Source organism: Halichoeres trimaculatus, unplaced genomic scaffold (assembly GCF_033239565.1).
Source record: "Halichoeres trimaculatus isolate MK-OKI-2021-1 unplaced genomic scaffold, fHalTri1.1 fHalTri1_scaffold_10, whole genome shotgun sequence".
In the NCBI taxonomy this organism is placed as follows: domain Eukaryota; kingdom Metazoa; phylum Chordata; class Actinopteri; order Labriformes; family Labridae; genus Halichoeres; species Halichoeres trimaculatus.
In genome coordinates this window covers 36848579-36869050 of record NW_027437187.1, presented here as the reverse complement: position 1 = coordinate 36869050, position 20472 = coordinate 36848579, and the positions used below count along the sequence as shown (strand labels likewise).

General features: G+C 38.0%; 1 protein-coding gene and 1 long non-coding RNA gene across 2 annotated transcripts; one reads left to right on the top strand and one right to left on the bottom strand.

The window, feature by feature from the left end:
- Positions 1-357: 357 nt before the first annotated feature.
- Positions 358-17705, bottom strand: LOC141796698 (uncharacterized). Its single transcript, XR_012598899.1, has 3 exons — positions 17623-17705; positions 9364-9572; positions 358-1138 (listed from the first exon to the last, which is right to left on the bottom strand). It is a non-coding gene; the product is annotated as an uncharacterized LOC141796698 (long non-coding RNA).
- On the top strand, positions 6734-20420 carry LOC141796697 (forkhead box protein P2-like). The gene is made up of 15 exons (XM_074677944.1): positions 6734-6979; positions 9516-9611; positions 11508-11594; positions 11681-11762; positions 11844-12021; positions 12400-12504; positions 15827-15914; positions 16090-16227; positions 16765-16915; positions 16999-17069; positions 18947-19048; positions 19138-19259; positions 19347-19416; positions 19495-19604; positions 19681-20420. Exons 1-15 carry the CDS (start codon positions 6833-6835, stop codon positions 19793-19795), a joined length of 1662 nt encoding a protein of 553 aa, XP_074534045.1. The 5' UTR covers positions 6734-6832; the 3' UTR covers positions 19796-20420.
- Positions 20421-20472: the final 52 nt, after the last annotated feature.

Sequence of the window (20472 nt, the reverse complement as noted above, 5' to 3'; positions counted from 1 at the left end):
CATTTTTGGTTGATTAAATTTTTTTTTACATTTATATTTTTATATTCAAATAATTATTTATGGTATTTTCTTCAAACACAAAGCAATGGATACATGGAGGCCAAATATTATTGTTAAGTAAAATATCTATATATATAATATCTATCTATATATATAGATATATATAGAAAAATATATTACAGAAACTGTGATACAATAAACAACAGCATCATCTGAATAAAAAAAACAGCATCGGGCCCAAAACAGACCCCTGTGGCACACCTCTATCTGTCAACAAAGAGTCAGATTAGACCTGACCCACCTCAACACACTGAGACCTCTCAGACAGATAATCTCTGAGCCAGATCCTATGCTGATATAATGTTATTGTTAATTGATTTAAAGGCCTAAATTGTGCTATGATCTGACTGAAACTGGACTGGTGTGAATGAAGATTTGAGTGATTTGAGAGAAAGAACTCATGTTGATTATTGACTGAGTCTAAATCTAGTTTTATCTAAAGATTATCCAGTGTAAAGTTGTGCTTCGTGCTTATTGTACTTCCTGTGGTCTGAAAAATGTACGACCAGCTGGATGAAACTGCTCCTCTTGGATCCCACTGAGCAAACAGAGCATGTGTTAGAGCAGCGTGGATTATCTGGACTCTAAAACATCCTGATCGCCTTGATACCGCTGTGGGGACGGTCAGTACTGGGCCGTCCATCAGGTCTACCTGGGACACTTCCAGAGAGGGGACTTCAGGGTGTTCAGGAGAGAGCTCTCTGAGACAGGACGAGATGAGATGTCTGTGTTGGGTGGAGCCACAGCGCCCTCTGCAGGATCCAGCGAGGTACCAGACCCCACACATCCAGACTCTAAGTGTGAGCTGGGTTCAGTCTGCCAGACTCAGTCTGCTGGACTCTTAACGGCCCAGCTACAGCTGCAGGAAGGCCTGACGGTGAACCCGTGACCTGTAGACCCCTGACCGACTTCACAGGCATGTCAGAGTCACATGACCTGAAGGTCATGACCCCCTGCTGGTGGTGTTTCAGAGAGCTGATGGAGCCTTTACCCACAGAGTCCACCTCCAAATCCACCTCTGAGCCGTCTGAGGGATTCGTTTCAAACATTAGAAAATGCTGATGCACTGCAGGAGTTTCTGAAAAAAAAAAAAAACAGAAATGAATTAATTCCCTCCAGAGGAAACATGAGGACAGGTAAAAACTGATCCAGCAGGTGGCAGAAAGTTCCCTCCAGAAGAAATGATCCTACATTATGACAGATTACATGAAGACAAATCCTCAACCATTAAAATAAAACTTTTCTCTCTGATGCATGAAACATGATGTTATTCTTCTTTGGGCATTAAAAAAAATATATATTTGATTTTTGCTCATAAATTTACAAACATGCATGAGAGGGTTAAAAAGCTTATCAACTTTAAAAAATAAAAATGAAAATGTGTGAAAATATGTCTTTGTAAAGCATAAAATACCCATTCATTAAATTACCAATAGCACTATTTTGTTCATTTGTTTACAACGTTTATGTTCATTCATGATGTTTGCTGGAGCAGATGTAGTCCAATGAGTTAATATGTTTATAACTTTATAAATATCTGAAGAAAAATAGTCATGATAATAATAATAATAATAATAAGAAGAAGAAGAAGACGAAGAAGAAATAACAACATCAACAACAACAACAATAATAATAATAAATAAATAAAAAATTAAGAAGAAAATAAAACACTTAAGAAGAAGGTCTTGATTGCATGATTGATTGTATCCGGTGAACCATAAGTGCATGTTTTTAGGAGTAAAGCACACGAAGTTTATTCACAGCAAAAGCAGTCGAGTAACATTGAGTCATTATTATTGTCTTTAACTAGCATTAGCTTGCAGTTTAGTTGTGTAATTTTCAAATGCAATCGTTTAATGTCTTTTAGCCTTTTTTCAAGGCGAGGGCAGTTTAGAGACTCTGATTGAGGAACAGACTGTGCAGCTTCTGTGTGCTTTAAATGAGTCTGATTTACTGATAAATGTGTAGAAATGTTTTTACTCTGCACACAAGTTCCTTTTAAAGCAGTTATTTCATGTCATTCATTTTGTATTTTGAAATGTGCTTTATAACTGCCCTCCATTAGAGACACTGTATTTACCAAACACAACCGTTTAATGAACATCAAAACTGTGACACGTTAAAATTTAATTTGATATATTTAAACAGTGCAGTCAGGGTCCAGACCTGAAAACGTCCTTAAAGTACTGACCTGGATCAGTGAGGTTCTATATCAAGGGTCTGCAACCTTTACTTTCATAGGAGCCATTTCTCCTCAGCTCACCTGGATTAAAGTCATTCAGGAGACACAAAATCTACTATATATTCACTATAAAGACTAAAAATAAAGAAAAAAATACACATTGTTAAAATCTAGAGAATACCTACTGAAACAGGAAGTTTTTTTGTGATGTCTACATTTTTTTATTTTTCTATTTTTTTATAAATTTGCAAATATAAAAAAGTAAAAGAAAAGCAATCCCATAAATTTCATAACTGTATCAAATTTAAAAAAAGTTGATCCCAAAGAAATTGAATTTTTAAAAATTTGCTAAAATTTCTACTTAAAAAACAAGTCAAATTTTTTCAAAAATGGAATTTCAATGATTTGTAAAAAAAAAAAAAAGGAAAAGAAAATCGCAAAACCTTAAACTTTTCTTTAAATCTGAAAAAGTAAAAAAAAAGAAATTTGCATTTTTTTTAAAGATGTGCAAAATTAAAAAAAAGATGTTAAAACAATCTTCAAATTTTTAAAATTTGCAAAAAAAATCAAAAAGCTGAAATTTAATAAATCATTTATCATAATTTTTTCAAAATAATTTATTTCAGTTATTTTTGTTTAAGGAGCCACTTAAACGGATTCAAAGGAGGATCCAGAGCCACAGGTTGAAGACCCTTGGTCTAGAGGGTTTCTGCAGTGTCTCTTTATCTTCCTCCAACACCAAGGACAGAGAGCTTTCTTTAAGTCACCGACAGACAGCTGGAGTCTCAGACCAAGGACTTCAAGCTCTTCCCCCTCTGTTGATAAGTGCACGACTTCCTGTTTCTCTCAACCTCCCCTACACTGAATTTATTCGCTTCAACTACGGCAGCACACACCCACTGCCTCCTTGACTATGTGACACACTCACTAGCCCAGCAACCACCTGTAGCATCGTGTTTCTACGTGGGAGAGACTCGAGAGCCGTGCACCTGACTTAACATGTCAGCACAAGCAAACCACGGGTATTTGACACATACCTGGTTAGCAGAAAGCTAACTCACATTGCTCTCCAAGTTCCTGAAAGTGAGTGTAAGTCGAGCCAAGCTTCACCCTCGTTTAGGAAAAAGCTTTATCTGGAGTTTAGTGCTACGTCCGCTATCATAGCCGCTAAGAATAGCTTCTTACACTCACTAGCTGAGTTAATCAGGCCTACTGTCCACCCAGAAACATCCTGAAACAACCAAAACATCAACATCCAGGCAGAGGAGGGGGTTGAGGAAAACACAGACACTGACACACATGTAAAGAGGCCCAAAGGAGACGATTGAGCAGGATTATTCTTGTAGTTGACTTTTGTATTTGAGGCCAGTTTCAGACCATGATTAAACTCTCATCTGTGCGTTCAATGTTTTCTGTTTTAACCTGTTTTTATTCGTAGCTGCTCTCGGCTGCAGGTCTCCCCCTTTAAGGAGATTTCTCTCCCACCTCCTGCTCACCTGCAGGTTGGAGACACACAGAGGTTTCCTGCTCTAACCTGAAGCTAAAGGAGTAAACACACGGAGAACAGCGGAGCAGGAAGAGGTGACTGTGCAGAAAACGTCGCGCTGAGTCGTCTCAGGCTGAGTCTGACAGGCTGCTCGGCTCAGACCCTCTGGGGTCCGCTGCGGTTATAAACAGCCCAAATTAAAACTCTTTTATTTGTTGTGAACAGATGCACTGATGTGCTTTTCAAAGGCAGGAGCAGGCAGGACTGTAAATAGCTCTTTGATAACAGTTTGACAGCTGTGTAGCTGCAGAGCTCCTCAGAACTTACTGCATATCTAAATAAAGTCACTGAAGACTAAACTTGGAGCATTTGTTCAGGCATGAAAGACGGTAAATGATGCTTGTTTTCAGGCGTTTAATGCTTTTTTTAATGTGTACGTCTATGAATATGGACAAAGAGAAGTGATGTCTGCGTTGAAGCTTCTTTTAGACCCAGCGTGATGTTCCTCCTTCACCTGAGGCCACGCTACACGCTCAGATTTCTGTGACCCACATGGATGATCACACCACACGTGTTGGAGGAGGATGAGGAGCAGATCTGGTCACACATGTTGTCTCTGAGCGTCTGTATCACTCTGAGTGACTCTGTGGCTCCGCCCCCTCAGGTAGGAGCACAGATCCATCCTCCATCCTCACTTCAAACCGCCTGACGTGGAGACACAGACGCTCCCTCGGCTCTGGATCCATCCAAACTTCTCTGAGGTACGTACAGGATCCCAGCTGATCATGTGTTTACGTCTAATGCTCAGTAAAACTGTCTCATTAGTCTTTATACGAGTCTGACACTTTATTACGTCTCTAAATCAGGATTAATTTTGCAGAAATGTCAGTTTTTCTTGCTTTTTCTCCATGCAGAAAAAGCATTTTGATTAATTTTCATCTGTTTTTACTGCAAGAAGTGAAATCTAACCAACTGTTTATGTCTGATTTTAGGTCATATAATTTCTTATTTGCATGAAAACAAGTCAGTTCTTTGATTTAGGATTTATTGAGCAGAAATGTCCGTTTTTCTTGCTTTTTCCTTGTGAAGCTTTTATCATGGTTTAACTAATTTTTCTTTGACTGTTTTTGCTGCAAAACTGGAATCTTATCGTGTTTTTTTTTGTCTTATTTTCATATTTATTTTCGTGTCTTATTTTTTTGTCTTAAGTCCAGACCAACGTCTGATATCTGGATACTAAAAAAAAAAAAAAGAGACGCCTGAGTTGCTTCTGATTGGTTTAGATTCTTGTATTTTACATTATTCTTATTTTAAGAACTTTAGTTTCAGCTTTCAATATCTTAAAATAAGACTTATTTTAGCTGAATGTGACTCATGCTTAGTATAATGAGATCATCTTGATTTAAAATAAGACGTTAACATTTGAATTCAGTTTTTTTTCTTGCAGTGTGCACTAAGAGGACACTTGATTATCAACTGAGACAAACAGTGCAAAAAAAATTAAATTAACAAGTGTTTTTGTCTTTTTTTAAGAAAAATATATCTTATTATACTCGATATGAGCCACATTCACCTGACCAGTCCAGAAAAATGTTTATTTCATGTTATTTAAAAGACAAAAAATGAAAAATAAATAAATAAAAAAATAAATAAATAAATAAATAAAATTAAATTTAAAAAAAAAAAAAAATTGCTAATGGAAAAAGAGAAATTTGTTCAAAAAATTTGCAAAAAAAATTGGAATAATGTTTTGATACAAAAAAAAAAAAAAAAAAAAAAAAAAAAAAACCTCGACATGTGCCACATTCACCTGGTCAGTCCAGAAAAATGTTTTACTTCAAGTTATTTACAGACAAAAATTGAATAAAATAAAATAAAATAAAAAATTAAAAAATTAAAAAAATAATCAAAAAAATCTGCTAATGGAAAAAGAGAAATTTGTTAAAAAAATGTGCTAAAAATATTGGACTAATGTCTTGATGCAATTTTTTTACTTGCAGAAGCAGAGAAATGTGCTCGTATTAAGACATTATTTTAATCTTAACACATTTCTCTGACCACACTTTTTTCAAGCAATTCAGACCTAATATTTGTAAAAGTGGCTCATATTAGGTCTAAAAAGACATCTTTACTAAAAATAAGACAAAAACACTTAATGAGATTTCAGTTTTTGCAGTTTGTCTGCATGCCTTGCTTTACCTAAAGACGTTTTTATCATCCAGAGACAGACAGATACGTCTTCGTGATGGAGCAGATCCTCACAAAAGCTTGTGAGGCTGTTTTAAAGCTCACTGTTTTGTCACTAAATTTGCTTGAGGGATGTTAAATTTCGATAAGAAGTAAAAGATGTAAAAGATGTGAAATAAAAACACAAGACGGATCTAAAGTCACTGATATTAAACCTTTAAAAGCCTCAGTTTTCACAGTTTTCACCCTGTAGAGAAGTGGAAACAGACTATTTTCTGACATTAACTTTCTTCCACTTTTAGATAATCAAAGACGAAAAAAAAAAAAAAAAACAGGACGATATTGTTTCCAGCTTAAAATCTTGAAAATATTGAAGATGTTGACTGATAACTGGAGCACGGGATACGAGTCGTCTTTAACGAGTCTCTAAATCAGGATTTATTGAGCAGAAATGTTTTTTTCTCTGAGCTTTTTATGGTTTTACTAATTTATGTCTGTTTCTACACCGAAACCTGAAATCCTATCAAGTGTTTTTTGTCTTATTTTCAGTAAAAATGCCTTAACTAGATTCACCTGAGCAGTCCAGAGACTTGTCCCCAGTTTAAAGAGAAACGATGGGAAATTATTTGCAAAGACTTAAAATAAAGTCTCAGTCTAAGATTCTTGATAAACATATTTTTCTTGTTTGAAATCTTGAAGCAGGACTTTTTTCAGGGCTTTTCAGGTGATCAGGGTCAAATTAAATAAAAATAAGACTTTTTTTTTTACTACAATAAGATAAGATTTATTAAATCTTAATATTTGTTGATGCTCGGCTCTTCTTTTAACACACGGCTCTGTTATAATCAGTCTGTAAAGAGCTGAACTCCTCCATCGGCTCATGTCGGCTCCTTTCTCCTCCTCAGCACAGGAGCAGGATGCCGGAGTCTCCTCTCAGTCCTGCAGCGGCGCGGCAGACCCCGGCCAGCAGCCTCCTCAGCCACACGGACGGCGGGGCCGGGGGAGGAGCAGCTAACGGGGACTCCTGCAGAGGAGTCAGCGCAGAGAGCTGGCACCATAAGCAGGTATCCTCCTCCTCCTCCTCCTCCTCCTCCTCCTCCTCCTCCTTCATAAGCAGAGAGGAGGACAGACACAGACGTCAGGGGAAATACAGCTGCTCCTTATTGGACGGCCTCCTGCAGGAAAAAACCAGTCAAGCTCTGTTGACTCTGGTCCAGGTTTCATATGAGATCTGGTCCGAGGGAGTCCTGTGTTTGTCCTCCACTATTAGTTTGTCAGACCAGGTCAGGGAGGAGCAGGTCAGGGAGGACCAGACCTCCACGTGTGAGGGGGAGAGAACAGGAGGAAGTCTTCATCTGGATCAGGGCTCAAAAACTGTTATGGATCAAATCTGAAGCTGTGAACAGGTTTTGACTTTTAAAGGTGTTTTTGCAAAGTCCTCTAACGCTGAAACCATCAGCTCAGTGAAGGATGGTCTGGCTTCCTCTGAGATTCTGAGTTTTTTTGTTTGTTTGTTTGTTTTTTTTACAGAAATTCCAGATCTGATCATCGACCGTTTTCTTTAAGACTGAGATCAAAATGTTTCAAGACGAGTTCATTTCACAATCATCAGAAAGCTGCTTACATAAATCATTTCTCATGTTTTTCTCTTTATGTTTGGCTCTTACTAAAACAGGACATTAACAATGGGCCAAAGATGGACGTTATATTTGTTGTATAAACCTTTAAAAGGTCTGATTGTCAAGATAACAAGTTAATTAAAGGTAGACTGATTTCTTCCCATCTTCTTCAAATGATAGAAACCAAACTAAGGTTAGGATTTAATCTTCTTAATCTGATAATGAAAGTTATCTCGTTATGGAGAACGTGGTGATCCACACTCACCAGCTTAAATAAAAACCTGTGAGAGTTTCTCCCGTCACATGAAGACATTTTCCTACTTTGCATGTTGTTAAAAGTCAGATAAAATCAACATTCCCCTAAAGTAAAAAAAATACATTTACATCACAAAACTGAAATCTTATCAAGTGTTTTTGTCTTATTTTTAGTTGAAAATGTCTCCTGTGGACTTCCTGAAAGATGCAACATTTTCTGTTTGCATGTTTTTAAATCAAATTTAAACTCTATTTTTGGTTATTGACAATAATTAATAAAAAAACGTGATAATACACTACAGAAAAATGGAATCTTATCAGGTGTTTTAGTCTTTTTTTCCTCCCCCTTTTTTTGTTTTTGAAAAAATGTCCAATAGTAAAAATGAGTCACATTCACCAGACTAAGCCAAAAAAGTCTGATTTCAAGTTATTGAAAAAAAAATTTTTTTTTCTTGTTCTATCAGCACTTTTTTTTTCTTTCATTCTTTCTTCTTTTTTTTTTTTCAAGCAATTCAGACCTAATTTTTGTCTTTAAAAAACTTTAATCAAGACATTTTTCTGGACTGTTCTGAAGAATGTGTCCCATATCAAGTATGATAACACAATTTTTACCAAAAAAAAAAAAAAAAGAAGAAAAAAAAAACACTTAATAAGATTCAATTTTTTTGCAGTGTGTAACCACATTTTTATCTATAACAGAAAAATAAAGTTTAAATTTGGTCTAAAAACATGCCAACCAAAAGTGTTGGATCTTCCAGGTAATCCACAGGAAAAACAAGGAGAAAAAAAAAAAGACTAAACTCAAAAAAAAAAATCAGAAATGTTTCAAAATTAAGAAAAAACAAACAAAAAAAAAACACTCTAACTCACACAAGAAAACATGGACTGAACCAGGGGACATGAGAGAGAAAACAGACAACTAAAACCAAACAGGGAAACTAAAGATAGAGACCAGATAAAACCAAAACACAGAAACACTAAGAACAAAAAGACCCAAACCCAAACTATAAGGAGAAAAACTACAGAATAAAAAAGGAAACAGAAAACGCTAAACAGAAATCATAAACAACTAACACAAAACCCTGAAATCCAAACCCAACTGAAAAACCAAACCGTGACTGGATCTGTTTTCCTTTGCTGAAGACCCCCTGAGCTAAAGTTGCACTGTTTATTGAATTTGTGTTAAAATTCAGAATTTACCCTAAAACAGAAACGACAGCAAAGTTAGAAACGTAGAGGAAGAAAAGTCAGAAGTTTACTGAAAAAAATCACAGTAAAGTAAAACACAGACACTCAGAGATGGACAGATTAACTTTGTTACTGTAGATTAATAGATTTTAATTTCTGATGTGAGCGGTTGTTAAAGCATCAGCTGCTGAAAGCTGAGTTTTCTGTGTTTCTCCCTAAAGACCAGCGCTGACCTGCAGGAACACCTCAAACCCACGGCGGTTATTATTCAGAGAGGGTTTTTCCTGATTAACACCCGTACACTTCTATCAGGAGTCACAACAAGCGTGTCATTGAGCTGCTAATTAGCTGGTCAGCCCGTCGCCGCCTCGTTAGGGGTCACTGACCTCGTGCAGACTGATGATGTTCACGCAGAGAGGACGCCGCTGTTCTGTGATTGGATTGGAGGTTTCCTGGACTCTTCTTTCTCATCCTGCGCTCCTCTCTGATGACTCTTTGTTATCTCTCCTCCTCCTCCTCCTCCTCCTCCTGTTTCCAGGTGTTTCTGGCGATGATGGCCCCTCAGCAGCTTCTGTCTCCAAACCAGCTCCAGGCTCTGATCCAACACAAGCAACAGGCTCTGATGCTTCAGCAGGTAACCAAACACCAATCATACGAAAACACGATAATTAACCCAGCAGGTTGTTCTCGTCATAGCTGTAAAACCACAGCTTTACGTCACTGAAAAGATGTTTTCTGAAAACTCCAGCCAAAGTGAAGATTTTGGAAAACTGATTTCATGGTTTCGTGTAGATCAGGGGTAAGCAACCTTTGCTTTCATAGGAGCCATTTTCCCTCAGCTCACCTGGATTTAAGTCATTCAGGAGACACAAAATCTACTTTATCTTCACTATAAAGACAAACAAGTGAATAAAATTTGAGACCAAGCTAAAATCATGTAAATAACTATCAAAATGATGTTTTTTGATTAATAAAATTTTAACATTGGGTGTCTTAGTCACCAAAATTACTCATTTTAAGAAATAAATAATTTGCAAAAGTAAAATTATCTAATATACATATCAAAAGTGTATGAAGTTTCAAAAAGTTTAAAAATTCCCCAAAATGTGAATTTCCAAAAATTAAATTAAAGTTAAAAAAAAAAATAACAAAAATCTTTTTTTTAAAAATTGGAATCAAAATAATTTACAAAAAAATCAAAAATTTGCAAAACCTTAATTTTTTTTTCTAAATTTCAAAAGATGTCAAAAATTGAAATTCAAAATATTACATACATTTTAAAAAATGAGCAATTTTTAAAATATTTTAAATGTTAACATCGTGCAAAAATCTGAACAATTCCAAACATTTTAAAAATTTGCAAAAAAAAATTGTAAAAGTTGATGTTAAGTACATTTTCAAAACAGAAATTTCTTATGTCTGAATGATGGGAGCTCATTCTAATTGGCTGGCACAGGATTAGGGTTTGGCATGCTTGGAGCCGCACTTATTGGTAGATTTGCCCCATGCGTCTGGTTGAAAGTATTTTTAAAAACAAATTAGGAGGGGGTATTCGTTTTGAAAACACCCGGCTATGTAGGGCATCACCTAGCTTTTGGTTCTCTTGGCGGTGTCGGCAGGAGCTAAGTCCACAGTGCAAAAAACTGAAATCTTATCAAGTGTTTTTGTCTGATTTTAGGTAGAAATTATCTTATTTTAAACTACATGATCCACATTCACCTGATCAATCCAGAAAAGTGTCTTGTTTCAAGTTATTTAAAGACAAAATGAGGTCCGCATTTCTGTAACAAGCATTAAAAATCTGCCAATGGAACAAGAAACATTTGCTCGAAAATTTGCTTGAAACTGGAATAATGTCTCAATACAAGAAACTTTTCTCTTCTTCCATTGGCAGATTTTTTCAGACCTCATTTTTGTCTTTCAATAACTTGAAATATGAAATTTTTCTGGACTGGTCAGGTGAATGTGGCTCATATTGAGTCTAAAAAGAAATTTTCCACTGAAAATAAGACAAAAACACCGGATAAGATGTCATTTTTTTGCTGTGCGGCTAATTTTCTGATTAGACTGTGACATCACTGGTTAACAATATTTATCTTTTAATATATTTTAGTTACTGAAGTACATTCACTTTCCCACCATGTTCACTTTTATTGAGGTGGATCTGTAAGTATGTGGTGCCGTCTTGTCGCTAAGGCATTGAGGAGGATCTGTTTTGATTGGACTGCCTCGCCACCTGCTGGCCTGGAGTCTCCGCACACTGTTGTAAACAAATTTTCTTTGTTCGAGGCAACATTTTACTGAGTACAACGGGCCAGGGTAAGGGACTCATCAGTTCAGTTACGTAGCGCTACGGCTTCAAACGTGACATCAAGCAAACGTTGTAGTAGCCGGATTTATGTAGTGCTATCGGCAGCCCTTTCCAAATACAACAAAGTGTCTAAATCAGATGTTTTTTTATCTCTATATCTATCATAAGTGTTTTAAGATTGTAAAGTCTAATGATTATAAACTGGGTTGTTATTTTCAGCAACATCTGAAGGAGTTTTACAAGAAGCAGCAACAACAGATTCACCTCCAGCTGCTCCAGCGTCAGCCCAGCAAGAAACTCAAAGAGGTCAGCACTCGCGGTGAGATAAAGACCTGTAACCTGTCTGTTGAATAAAGGAGTAACTCGTCTCCTTTCCTGTCTTCATCTCCCAGCTTCCTGCTCAACAGCTGCTCCTCCAGCAGCTCCTCCAGCTCCAGCAGCAGCAGCTCCTGCAGAGACCGGCTCTCCCTCCAGGTCGCTCTCGGTGTTAAGCTCTTCACATGCCATGATTCTTTGTTTTCAGTCTCTTTATCATGATTTTTTGGTGTGTTTCAGGCGCACTCAGCCCTGCAGAGATGCAGCAGCTCATGAAAGAGCTCGTCCGTGAAACACCTGAGGAGAAAACCTCGTGTAAGGTCAATCAGGACTCTGCCGACAACGCCATGTCAACCAAAGCCACGAAAACAGCGGCGGCGTCCCAGCAGCAGACGCCTCCTCCTCACAGGCCTGACTGGTACGCGTTGTCTGTTTGTGCCGTTGATATCAGAGCTGCCTTTCCTGTAAACATCAAAGACTCCTCATGTGTAGACGTCTCCTTTCTGTGGAGGTGCGGGTGGGGAGGTGTTTGCTTTGAGGCGAGGCTTCGCTTTAATTCCCCCTGGGAGCAGATATTTAGTCCTGTTTGTTTGCTTTATTTCTGCTACCTGAAGGAAAAAGTTTACACGGCTTCATGTCCCAAATCAAAAGTAAATAGTTCTCCATTTATTCTCCGTGCTCCTCTCCACCTCCCTGTGAAGAAAACAAGGAGCGTGTTTGTGTTGTTTGCCGTTTGGCTCCTGCTTTTAATCTGAATAAAACCTTTACTCTTCTTCTCCTCTTCCTCTTCGTGTAGCGCTGTGAAAGCAGAGCGGGGTGCCGCACACGCTCTCTACGCTCACGGTGTGTGTAACTGGCCTGGGTGTGAGTGGGTGTGTGAGAACGTCAGCCAGTTTATCAGGTAAGGTCTGACCCCACCTCTTCACAGGTGTAGCTCAGTCCATCTGATGAAAACCTTTATTTTCATTCAGGATGTCTTCAAAAAGATTACACCGGCTTTGACAGGATGAGAATGGGAGGTCACTTTCCCAGATCGCTGATTGGTCAGGAGGAGGTGGCGGTTTCAACGTTGTAGACCTTATATCCTACGCTGGAGCAAGTCATCCGTTAAAACTAAAGATTTGTTAGTTAGTTCGATTTACTCAAATGTCTGGGTTTTCAGTGCTAAAACTGATGATTTCTGAGTAGATTTAACTAGTTTGTGACTGTGTTTTGTAACCGTGAGTGAGGAGGGGATGCAGTCGATGTGAGACCCTGTTGTACTTCTAGGGCGTATTCGTGGTTCCCCGGTGCAGGTCTGAATACAAACCAAGGTCCATCTGAACTAACTACAGGATACATGCTCCTTTTGGGCATATAGAGCCACCGTAACCTAACCGTCTTTGGTTCATACCTGATCCTCCGTCTTCTGTTTAGCCACGCTGTAGCTAGCATGTTGTGGGTCAGGACACGCAGAGCATAGCGCCTCCTTGCTGCGATCATTGGTCTTCCTGTTCCTAAATTGTAAACGGTGTTGTTAAGCTGCTTTGAAGGAGCTGCTCTTGAAACTGAAAATGATTTTGCAGCTCTAATAAGAGCACAAACACACGTTTACCTCCATTTCCAGGTCTGTACTCTGTGTGCCACCCTTTGTCAGTGCTGTCCAATGAGAGCACTGATCCTCACACACCTGGATGTGTTTACAGAATATAGTCCACTTGCAAAAAGTACAATCTGAATACGAACCTCACCAAAACGAAAAAAAGTCAGCTTTTGGTCCGGACCAAACAAGTGGACCAGCCCTAGACATGCAGCAGTGGCACAGGTTGTCTGTGCTCCAGATGACATGGACTGTTTGTCTGTGAGCCACAACATGGACCAGCTGTCTGTGTCAAAAATTAATAAATATATAATCTAACTTTTTCAAAATTGGCCTAAATAGCACGATAGTAGAGTCAAAAATGTCATTTATAAATATATTTACAGATCACCAGTCAGTGCCATGGAGCACAGACAACCTGTGCCACCTGAAAAAAAATATTTCAATGTACAGCAGGATCTCATATCTACTGCCTTCCCTCCTCACTCACGGTTACTAAAGTTATTCAATCAGAGCTGATTTTTGTTGTGACGGCGTTTGTAACCATGAGTGAGGAGGGAACGCTGTGGATATGAGACCCAGCTGTTCTTTATAATGTTATTTAATTCAGTTGTTTGATCTGCTTCAATTTTTTATCATAACATTTATTTAATTCTTAAGGTAGATTTATTGATATCACATCTTTTAGTTGTGAGTAGGGTCAACTTATTATGTTTTACAGGGAAATGCAACTTTTTTTTTTACATCAATTAATATTTTAATTTGTAACAAATTGATTAAAGACATTCAGTAGAATGAGTTTCCATGATAATCATAACTACTTCAGATATTCAGTTAAATTAACTTATTTCATTACTTATTTTTCAAGGCAACTCAACTCACTGAGTCCATCAGCTGTAGTTTAACCCTTCGATCTGATCTTGATGCTCTGACCGCAGACTCAGTCCACTCTGTGTGAAGTTCCTGCAAATTCTTGAACGAGTTTTGCTGAACAATTCCCTTCAGGCAGCAGTTATCCCTGTTTTTTATTAGCAGGGGTTCAGGTTTGACAGAAAACTGGTTCCTGTTAAGAATTAGTAGGAAATGGTTCAATCCACCGACATGGTTAGCCTTTATGCTCATCAAATCTTAGATGGTTTACGAAAAGACACACACTCCCCTGGCCACTTCATCAGGTAGACCTTGCTAGTACCGGGTTGGACCCTTTTTTCCTTCAGAACTGCCTTAATCCTTGGTGGCATAGATTCAACAAGGTCCTGGAAACATTCCTCAGAGAGTTTGGTCCATATTGACATGATAGCATCACACAGTTGCTGCAGATTTGTGGTCTGAACATCCATGATGAGAATCTTTATGACATGGAGCGTTATCCTGCTGGAAGTAGCCATCAGAAGATGGGTAGACTGTGCTCATAAAGGGATGGACATGGTCAGCAACAATACTCAGGAAGGCTGGGGACTTTTTTTTTTTTTCTTCTTCTTTTTTCACTTTTTTTTTTTCTTCTTTTTTCCCCCTTTTCTTTCTTTTTTCCTTTTTTCCCGCTTTCTTTTGTCCCCCTTTGTTTTTCTTTTTTCTCTATTTTTTTTCTCTTTTCTTTTTCTTCTTTTTTCCCCTTTTTTCTTTCTTTCTTTTCTTCCCTTTCCCTCTTTTTTCTTCTTTTTTCCCCTTTTTTCTTTCTCTTTTCTTCCCTTTCCCTCTTGTTTTTCTTTTTTCTCTTTTTTTTCTCTTTTCTTTTTCCCTTTTCCCCCCTTTCCTTCTTTTTTTTCTTTTTTCACCCCTTGTTTTTCTTTTTTTTCTCTTTTTTTCTTTTTTCCTCTTTTTTCTTTTTTTTACACACTTTCTTTTCCCTTTTTTCTTTCTTTTTTCCCTTTTCCCCCTTCCTCCTTTTTTTTGTCTTTTGTCCCCCCTTGTTTTTCTTTTTTTTCTTTTTTTCTCTTTTCGTTTCCCCCCCCCTTTCCTTCTTTTTTTTTCTTTTTTCACCCCTTGTTTTTCTTTTTTTTTCTCTTTTTTATTTTTTCCTATTTTTTCTTTTTTACGCACTTTCTTTTCCCTTTTTTCTTTCTTTCTTTTCTTTTCTGCCCTTTTCCCCCCTTCCTCCTTTTTTTGTCTTTTGTCCCCCCTTGTTTTTCTTTTTTTTCTTTTTTTTCCCCACTTTCTTTTCCCTTTTTTCTTTCTTTTTTTATTTTGCCCCTCTTGTTTTTCTTTTTTTTTCTGTGGACTTAAAACCATGCTCAGTTGGTACTAAGGGGCCCAAAGTGAGCCAAGAAAATATCCCCCACACCATTACACCAGCAGCAGCAGCCTGAACCGTTGATACAAGGCAGGATGGATCCATGCTTTCATGTTGTTGACGCCAAATTCTGACCCTACCATCTGAATGTGGAGCAGAAATCCAGACTCATCAGACCAGGCAACGTTTCTCCAATCTTCTATTGTCCAGTTTTGGTGTTGCTGTGTGAATTGTAGCCTCAGTTTCCTGTTCTTAGCTGACAGGAGGGTCACCCGGTGTGGTCTTCTGCTGCTGTAGCCCATCTGCCTCAAGGTTGGACGTGTTGTGTGTTCAGAGATGCTCTTCTGCAGACCTCGGTTGTAACCTGTGGTTATTTGAGTTGCTGCCATGTGATTTCCTGTGTTTGTGTTTCAGACACTTGTGCAGCGAGCACGCTCTGGACGACCGGAGCACAGCACAGTGCAGAGTCCAGATGCAGGTGGTTCAGCAGCTGGAGCTTCAGGTGTGTCTAAAGTTTACTTTGCACAAGTTGATTGAAGTTTCCTGGTTTCTAAAATGTTCGGTATCAAGTTGATCTATAAAACTCCGTCCTCCTGTTTTATATTCATGCAGCCTTTCTTGCGATGTTTGTTGGTTCACAGAGTTTGATTCTCGTTGTCCTCCTCCTCCTCCTCCAGCTCTGCAAAGAACAGGAGCGTCTGAGAGCGATGATGGCTCACCTTCACCTGCCGTGTGTGGAGGCTCAGTCAATCTCAGCTCCTGCTCTGACGCCGTCACCGCGGTCTGATGGAGCCGCTGACCCGCGAGATCTGCAGGTAGATAATGTTCAGAGACAGCAGAGCGAGCAGCAGAGAAAGCGTTTGATCCAAACACTGGAGGAAGCAGAACTCAGTAATTTAGTGGAAATGTAATCTTATTTTCAATACAGACAACGCAAGTGCGGAAATATTGTTTTACTCGGAAAGATAAAAGTCGAGACGTAGAGTCACAGCTGGTCTTGGATGAATTCCTTTAAAAGTGACTTTTTGGCTCAGTTTCACCGCAATCATATCTCTCCTGAGCGCTTCTCCTCGCCACGCAGCGCAGCCTCAGCTCCCGTCAGTGTTTCCAGACAGCAGACATGCTCTAATGCTAATCGCTAACGCTAATCATTTGTTAATCTTGCAAATATTTCTCCATCATCAACACGCAGCAAACAATTTCACCCTCTAATTAACCATAATTGTCTCCTCTCTTTGTGGGATCACCTCTGAAGAGGCGTGTCCAATCGCTCTGTTACACTTCCCCCCGCCGCCGCCGCCGTCGCGCTCCGCTCTTTGTTAACCCAAGTCGTCTGTTTGTGTCGCTCTCAGCTCAGCTCAGCGTCAGACTCTGCCCCGGTGTCCCCCCGACCTCTCAACACGCCGTCACAGGCGTGTGAGGAAGAGTCGCCCGCTCAGACGTCATGTGCCGGGGCCATGAGGCATCATCGCCATCACCCTCTGGCATACCTGCTCTCAACAGGTAAATCAGTGAAGGATGGTGAAGTTAAAGCAGCAGGTTAAACACGCTTTCAGTTTCCACTTCCTGTGTTTGGTCTATTTCAGAAAATGAATACGAGCTCTACAAGAACACGGACATCAGGCCGCCGTTCACCTACGCAACCCTGATCAGACAGGTACGGCGAGAGCGAGTTGACAAGAGGAGATTAGGAAAATGTGTGTGTGTGTGTGTGTGTGTGTGTGTGTGTGTGTGTGTGTGTGTGTGTGTGTGTGTGTGAACATTAAGCAGACGATACAAGACCAGTGTTTCCCAAAGTGGGTCACATGATCAAATAAAATTCCTTGCCAGAATCAACGTCAGTAATCGTTTCCCAAATAAACCAAATCTCCTCAGAAAATAAGCAAATTATGGATTATCTCATCTAAATTCAATAAAAGTTAAAATTTAACGTAAAGTAACATAGATATTCAAATATTCCTTTTATCAGAATCAAACGGCTCTAATTAAAGGCTCTATTAACTTAAAATGATCACAAAACAATCAAAAAACTGTCGCTCTTTTGACCGAAACTGCGATCCTTAAATTGACACTTTTTTAAAGGAGATTTGGTGCTAGCGTCTTCCCGCCACTTTCACAGAAGACCAAAAACACAATAAATCGTCGAAATCAACTAAACACAAACAAACACAACAAACATAATTAACAATACAACTTTAAAAATAACTCACCGCTGTATGTTTTCAGGATTTAGATCAGATTTAAACTGTTTTCTCTGACAGGTGGAGTGAGTGATGGAGACGGACGGTGGGACAGGAAGTGACGTAGTGAACCGGACAGTTATGACATTTGGGGTTGGGTTAAATTATAAAGTTATGGAAAATAGAGAAAAAGGCCAAACTGCTAATAAATAGACTTCTACATTAAAAAAAAAGACTCAAGGTGTTAAATTATCATTTGTTTAGTTTTTTTTTTTTTTTAAATGTATGTATTTATTGACATATTCATTTACATATTTATTTATTTAATGTATTTATATATTTATTTATTTATTTATTTATTTATTTATTTAATGTATGTTTTTATTTATGTATTTATTTATTTATTTATTTATTTAGATTATATTTTCCTTCTTAAAATCAAGGATTTTCAAGATAGAAAAAGAGTTAATCTTTTTTTTTTCTAATTTTTAAAATGTTTTAGATCCAATCCAATCCAATCCACTTTATTTATAAAGCACATTTTACAAACAGAGCATTATCAAAGTGCTGCACATCAAAAACATAATAATAAAAACCGTAAAACAGCTCCACCAGTTCTCATTAATGTAATAAAAATAAGTAACAGTATCAAGAATACACTAAAACAATAAATAGTACATAAAATAATATATACAAATAAAATAGATAAAATTAGGAGAAGGACCACACAACTCACGCAGTTGATGTGATGTGTATCTAGCTTAGCATCCCAAAGTTTCGACATGTGGGAGCTAAACAATTTGATATTCCCCTATCTTCAGACGATAGACATAATGTTGAAGAAAAATGCTAAAATATACCTTTTTTTTTTAAATCTGAAGTTGTTTTGTTCAGTGATAAACAGAAAAAGAGTGTTTTTTTCTCACTTGAGAAGTTCAAAAACAAAAACACAAAAGAAAAAATATTTTAACTTTCTTTGATTAACTATTTTAAACAGTGTCTATTTTTTTTTCAAAATAAAAGCCAATTAATTTAGAATTACAGATCTATGTCTACATTGTTTGCTATGTACGTTTATTTATTCAGCTTCAACACTGAGTTAAAATATTGACAAAGAATCATTTATTTACACATTTATAAAATTGTATAATTAATTCAGAATCCAAACCGTTGATGATGTTTTAGTTTTGTTTTATGGATAGTTTTTAGATCAAATCTGTGATTACTGAAAAAGAATTGTGCATCAAGGAAAAAAGGCTGCACCTGTCGTATTAAGCAAAAAATAAAATAAAAAAACCAAGCTGTGTAACTTCTCTTTTTTACTCTCTCCTCTCTGTTTCCTCGTCGTCTTCAGGCCATCATGGAAACCTCCGACATGCAGCTCACGCTGAACGAGATCTACAACTGGTTCACACGCACGTTCGCTTATTTCCGACGGAACGCCGCCACGTGGAAGGTACCGAACGCTCAGATTATCCCCTCCCCTGATCCTGCTCGGTGTCACACCTGAGTTCACGCTGATCCTCTTCTCTGTGATTTCATCAGAACGCCGTGAGACACAACCTGAGCCTGCACAAATGCTTTGTGCGTGTGGAGAACGTGAAAGGCGCCGTGTGGACGGTGGACGAGGTGGAGTACCAGAAGAGGAGATCCCAGAAGATCACAGGGTTTGTGTTTCAAAAATTTCAGACATACTGATTTATTTATTGTAAATTTGTCTGAATGTGATCATGTTTTTCTTTGTTACCCTGCAGGAGTCCGTCTCTGATGAAACACGTGTCCTCGGGCCTGAACTTCGGGGCCGTTCTGAACGCTGGGTTGAAGGTGAGGAGCTTCAGCTTCTGGTTTCAGGGTTTGAACCACTTAAAGTCTCTGTTTCACTCTTTATTCACTCTGTCACAGACGGCTCTCACTGAAGCGTCTCTGCCAGAGCTGAAAGGGAACCATGTGAGTCCAAACTCCCAGAGCCAGATCCAGCAGAGCAAAGGGACAACCAGGAGCAGCGTCCAGCAGTAAGATCTCATAGTTTATATAACCTCTAACACGCACGAGGTGCAACAAGTTTAACCGTCCTTTAACGTCTCACAGGTCTCTGCTCCTGAGGGACAAAACTCTGAATACGACGCACCAAGAATCAGCGATGGTGACCGGTCTGCAGGACGAGACTGAGCAGGATGAAGAAAACTCATACGAGCTTGAATGACGGATCAAGATGACACGTTCAGAGATGTATCCTGTTTACGAAATTTAAGATGAGTTTAAGACTAAAAATCTGAAATTTATTGGGCCTTAACAGATTTAAATGGTTTGGATTCAAAGCATTCATTCATTCATTCATTCAGTGTGAGCTGATAGAGGGTCTGTGTATGTTTTGGTTATTGGAAACAGACATTAAAAAAATAAATATATAAATAAAAAATGGTTATTCCCTTTTCATTTTTGAAAATCAAAAAATTAAAATTGAAATTTAATTTTAAAACATTTTTTTATCGGGGTCAAGAATAGATAGACAAAACTTTAAAAACCATTAATTTTTATTTTCTGCTTCTTAAAACAAAATATAAAATTTTAGTCGACAGAAACAAAAAACCCAAATGAGAAAAAAAGGGTGACCAGAAGTTGCCTTTTCAAAAAAAAAGCGCATATCAGTTGGTGCCGTGTTTCAGGCAGAAGCGCCATCCTGACTGCAAGACTTTTTTGACAGGACACAGATAAAAGTCTTATTTTACTGCTTTTGCCAGAAACACAGCACCATATTTATATGCACTCTTACTTTGAAAAGCAACTTCCTGTTGGGCAATATAAAATACAGGCATTTTTTGTTTCCGTCTTCCAACATTTTTTACCTATTTTTTAGAAAAAGAAAATGAAAATTGACAA

Bases quoted from the DNA above. Each gene is read 5' to 3' on its own strand.
- LOC141796697 (XM_074677944.1), top strand. From the start codon at position 6,833: ATGCCGGAGTCTCCTCTCAGTCCTGCAGCGGCGCGGCAGACCCCGGCC. The intron at 17,070-18,946 runs GTACGGCGAGAG...CGTCGTCTTCAG, and splicing joins ACGCAACCCTGATCAGACAG to GCCATCATGGAAACCTCCGA. The intron at 19,049-19,137 runs GTACCGAACGCT...TGATTTCATCAG, and splicing joins GGAACGCCGCCACGTGGAAG to AACGCCGTGAGACACAACCT.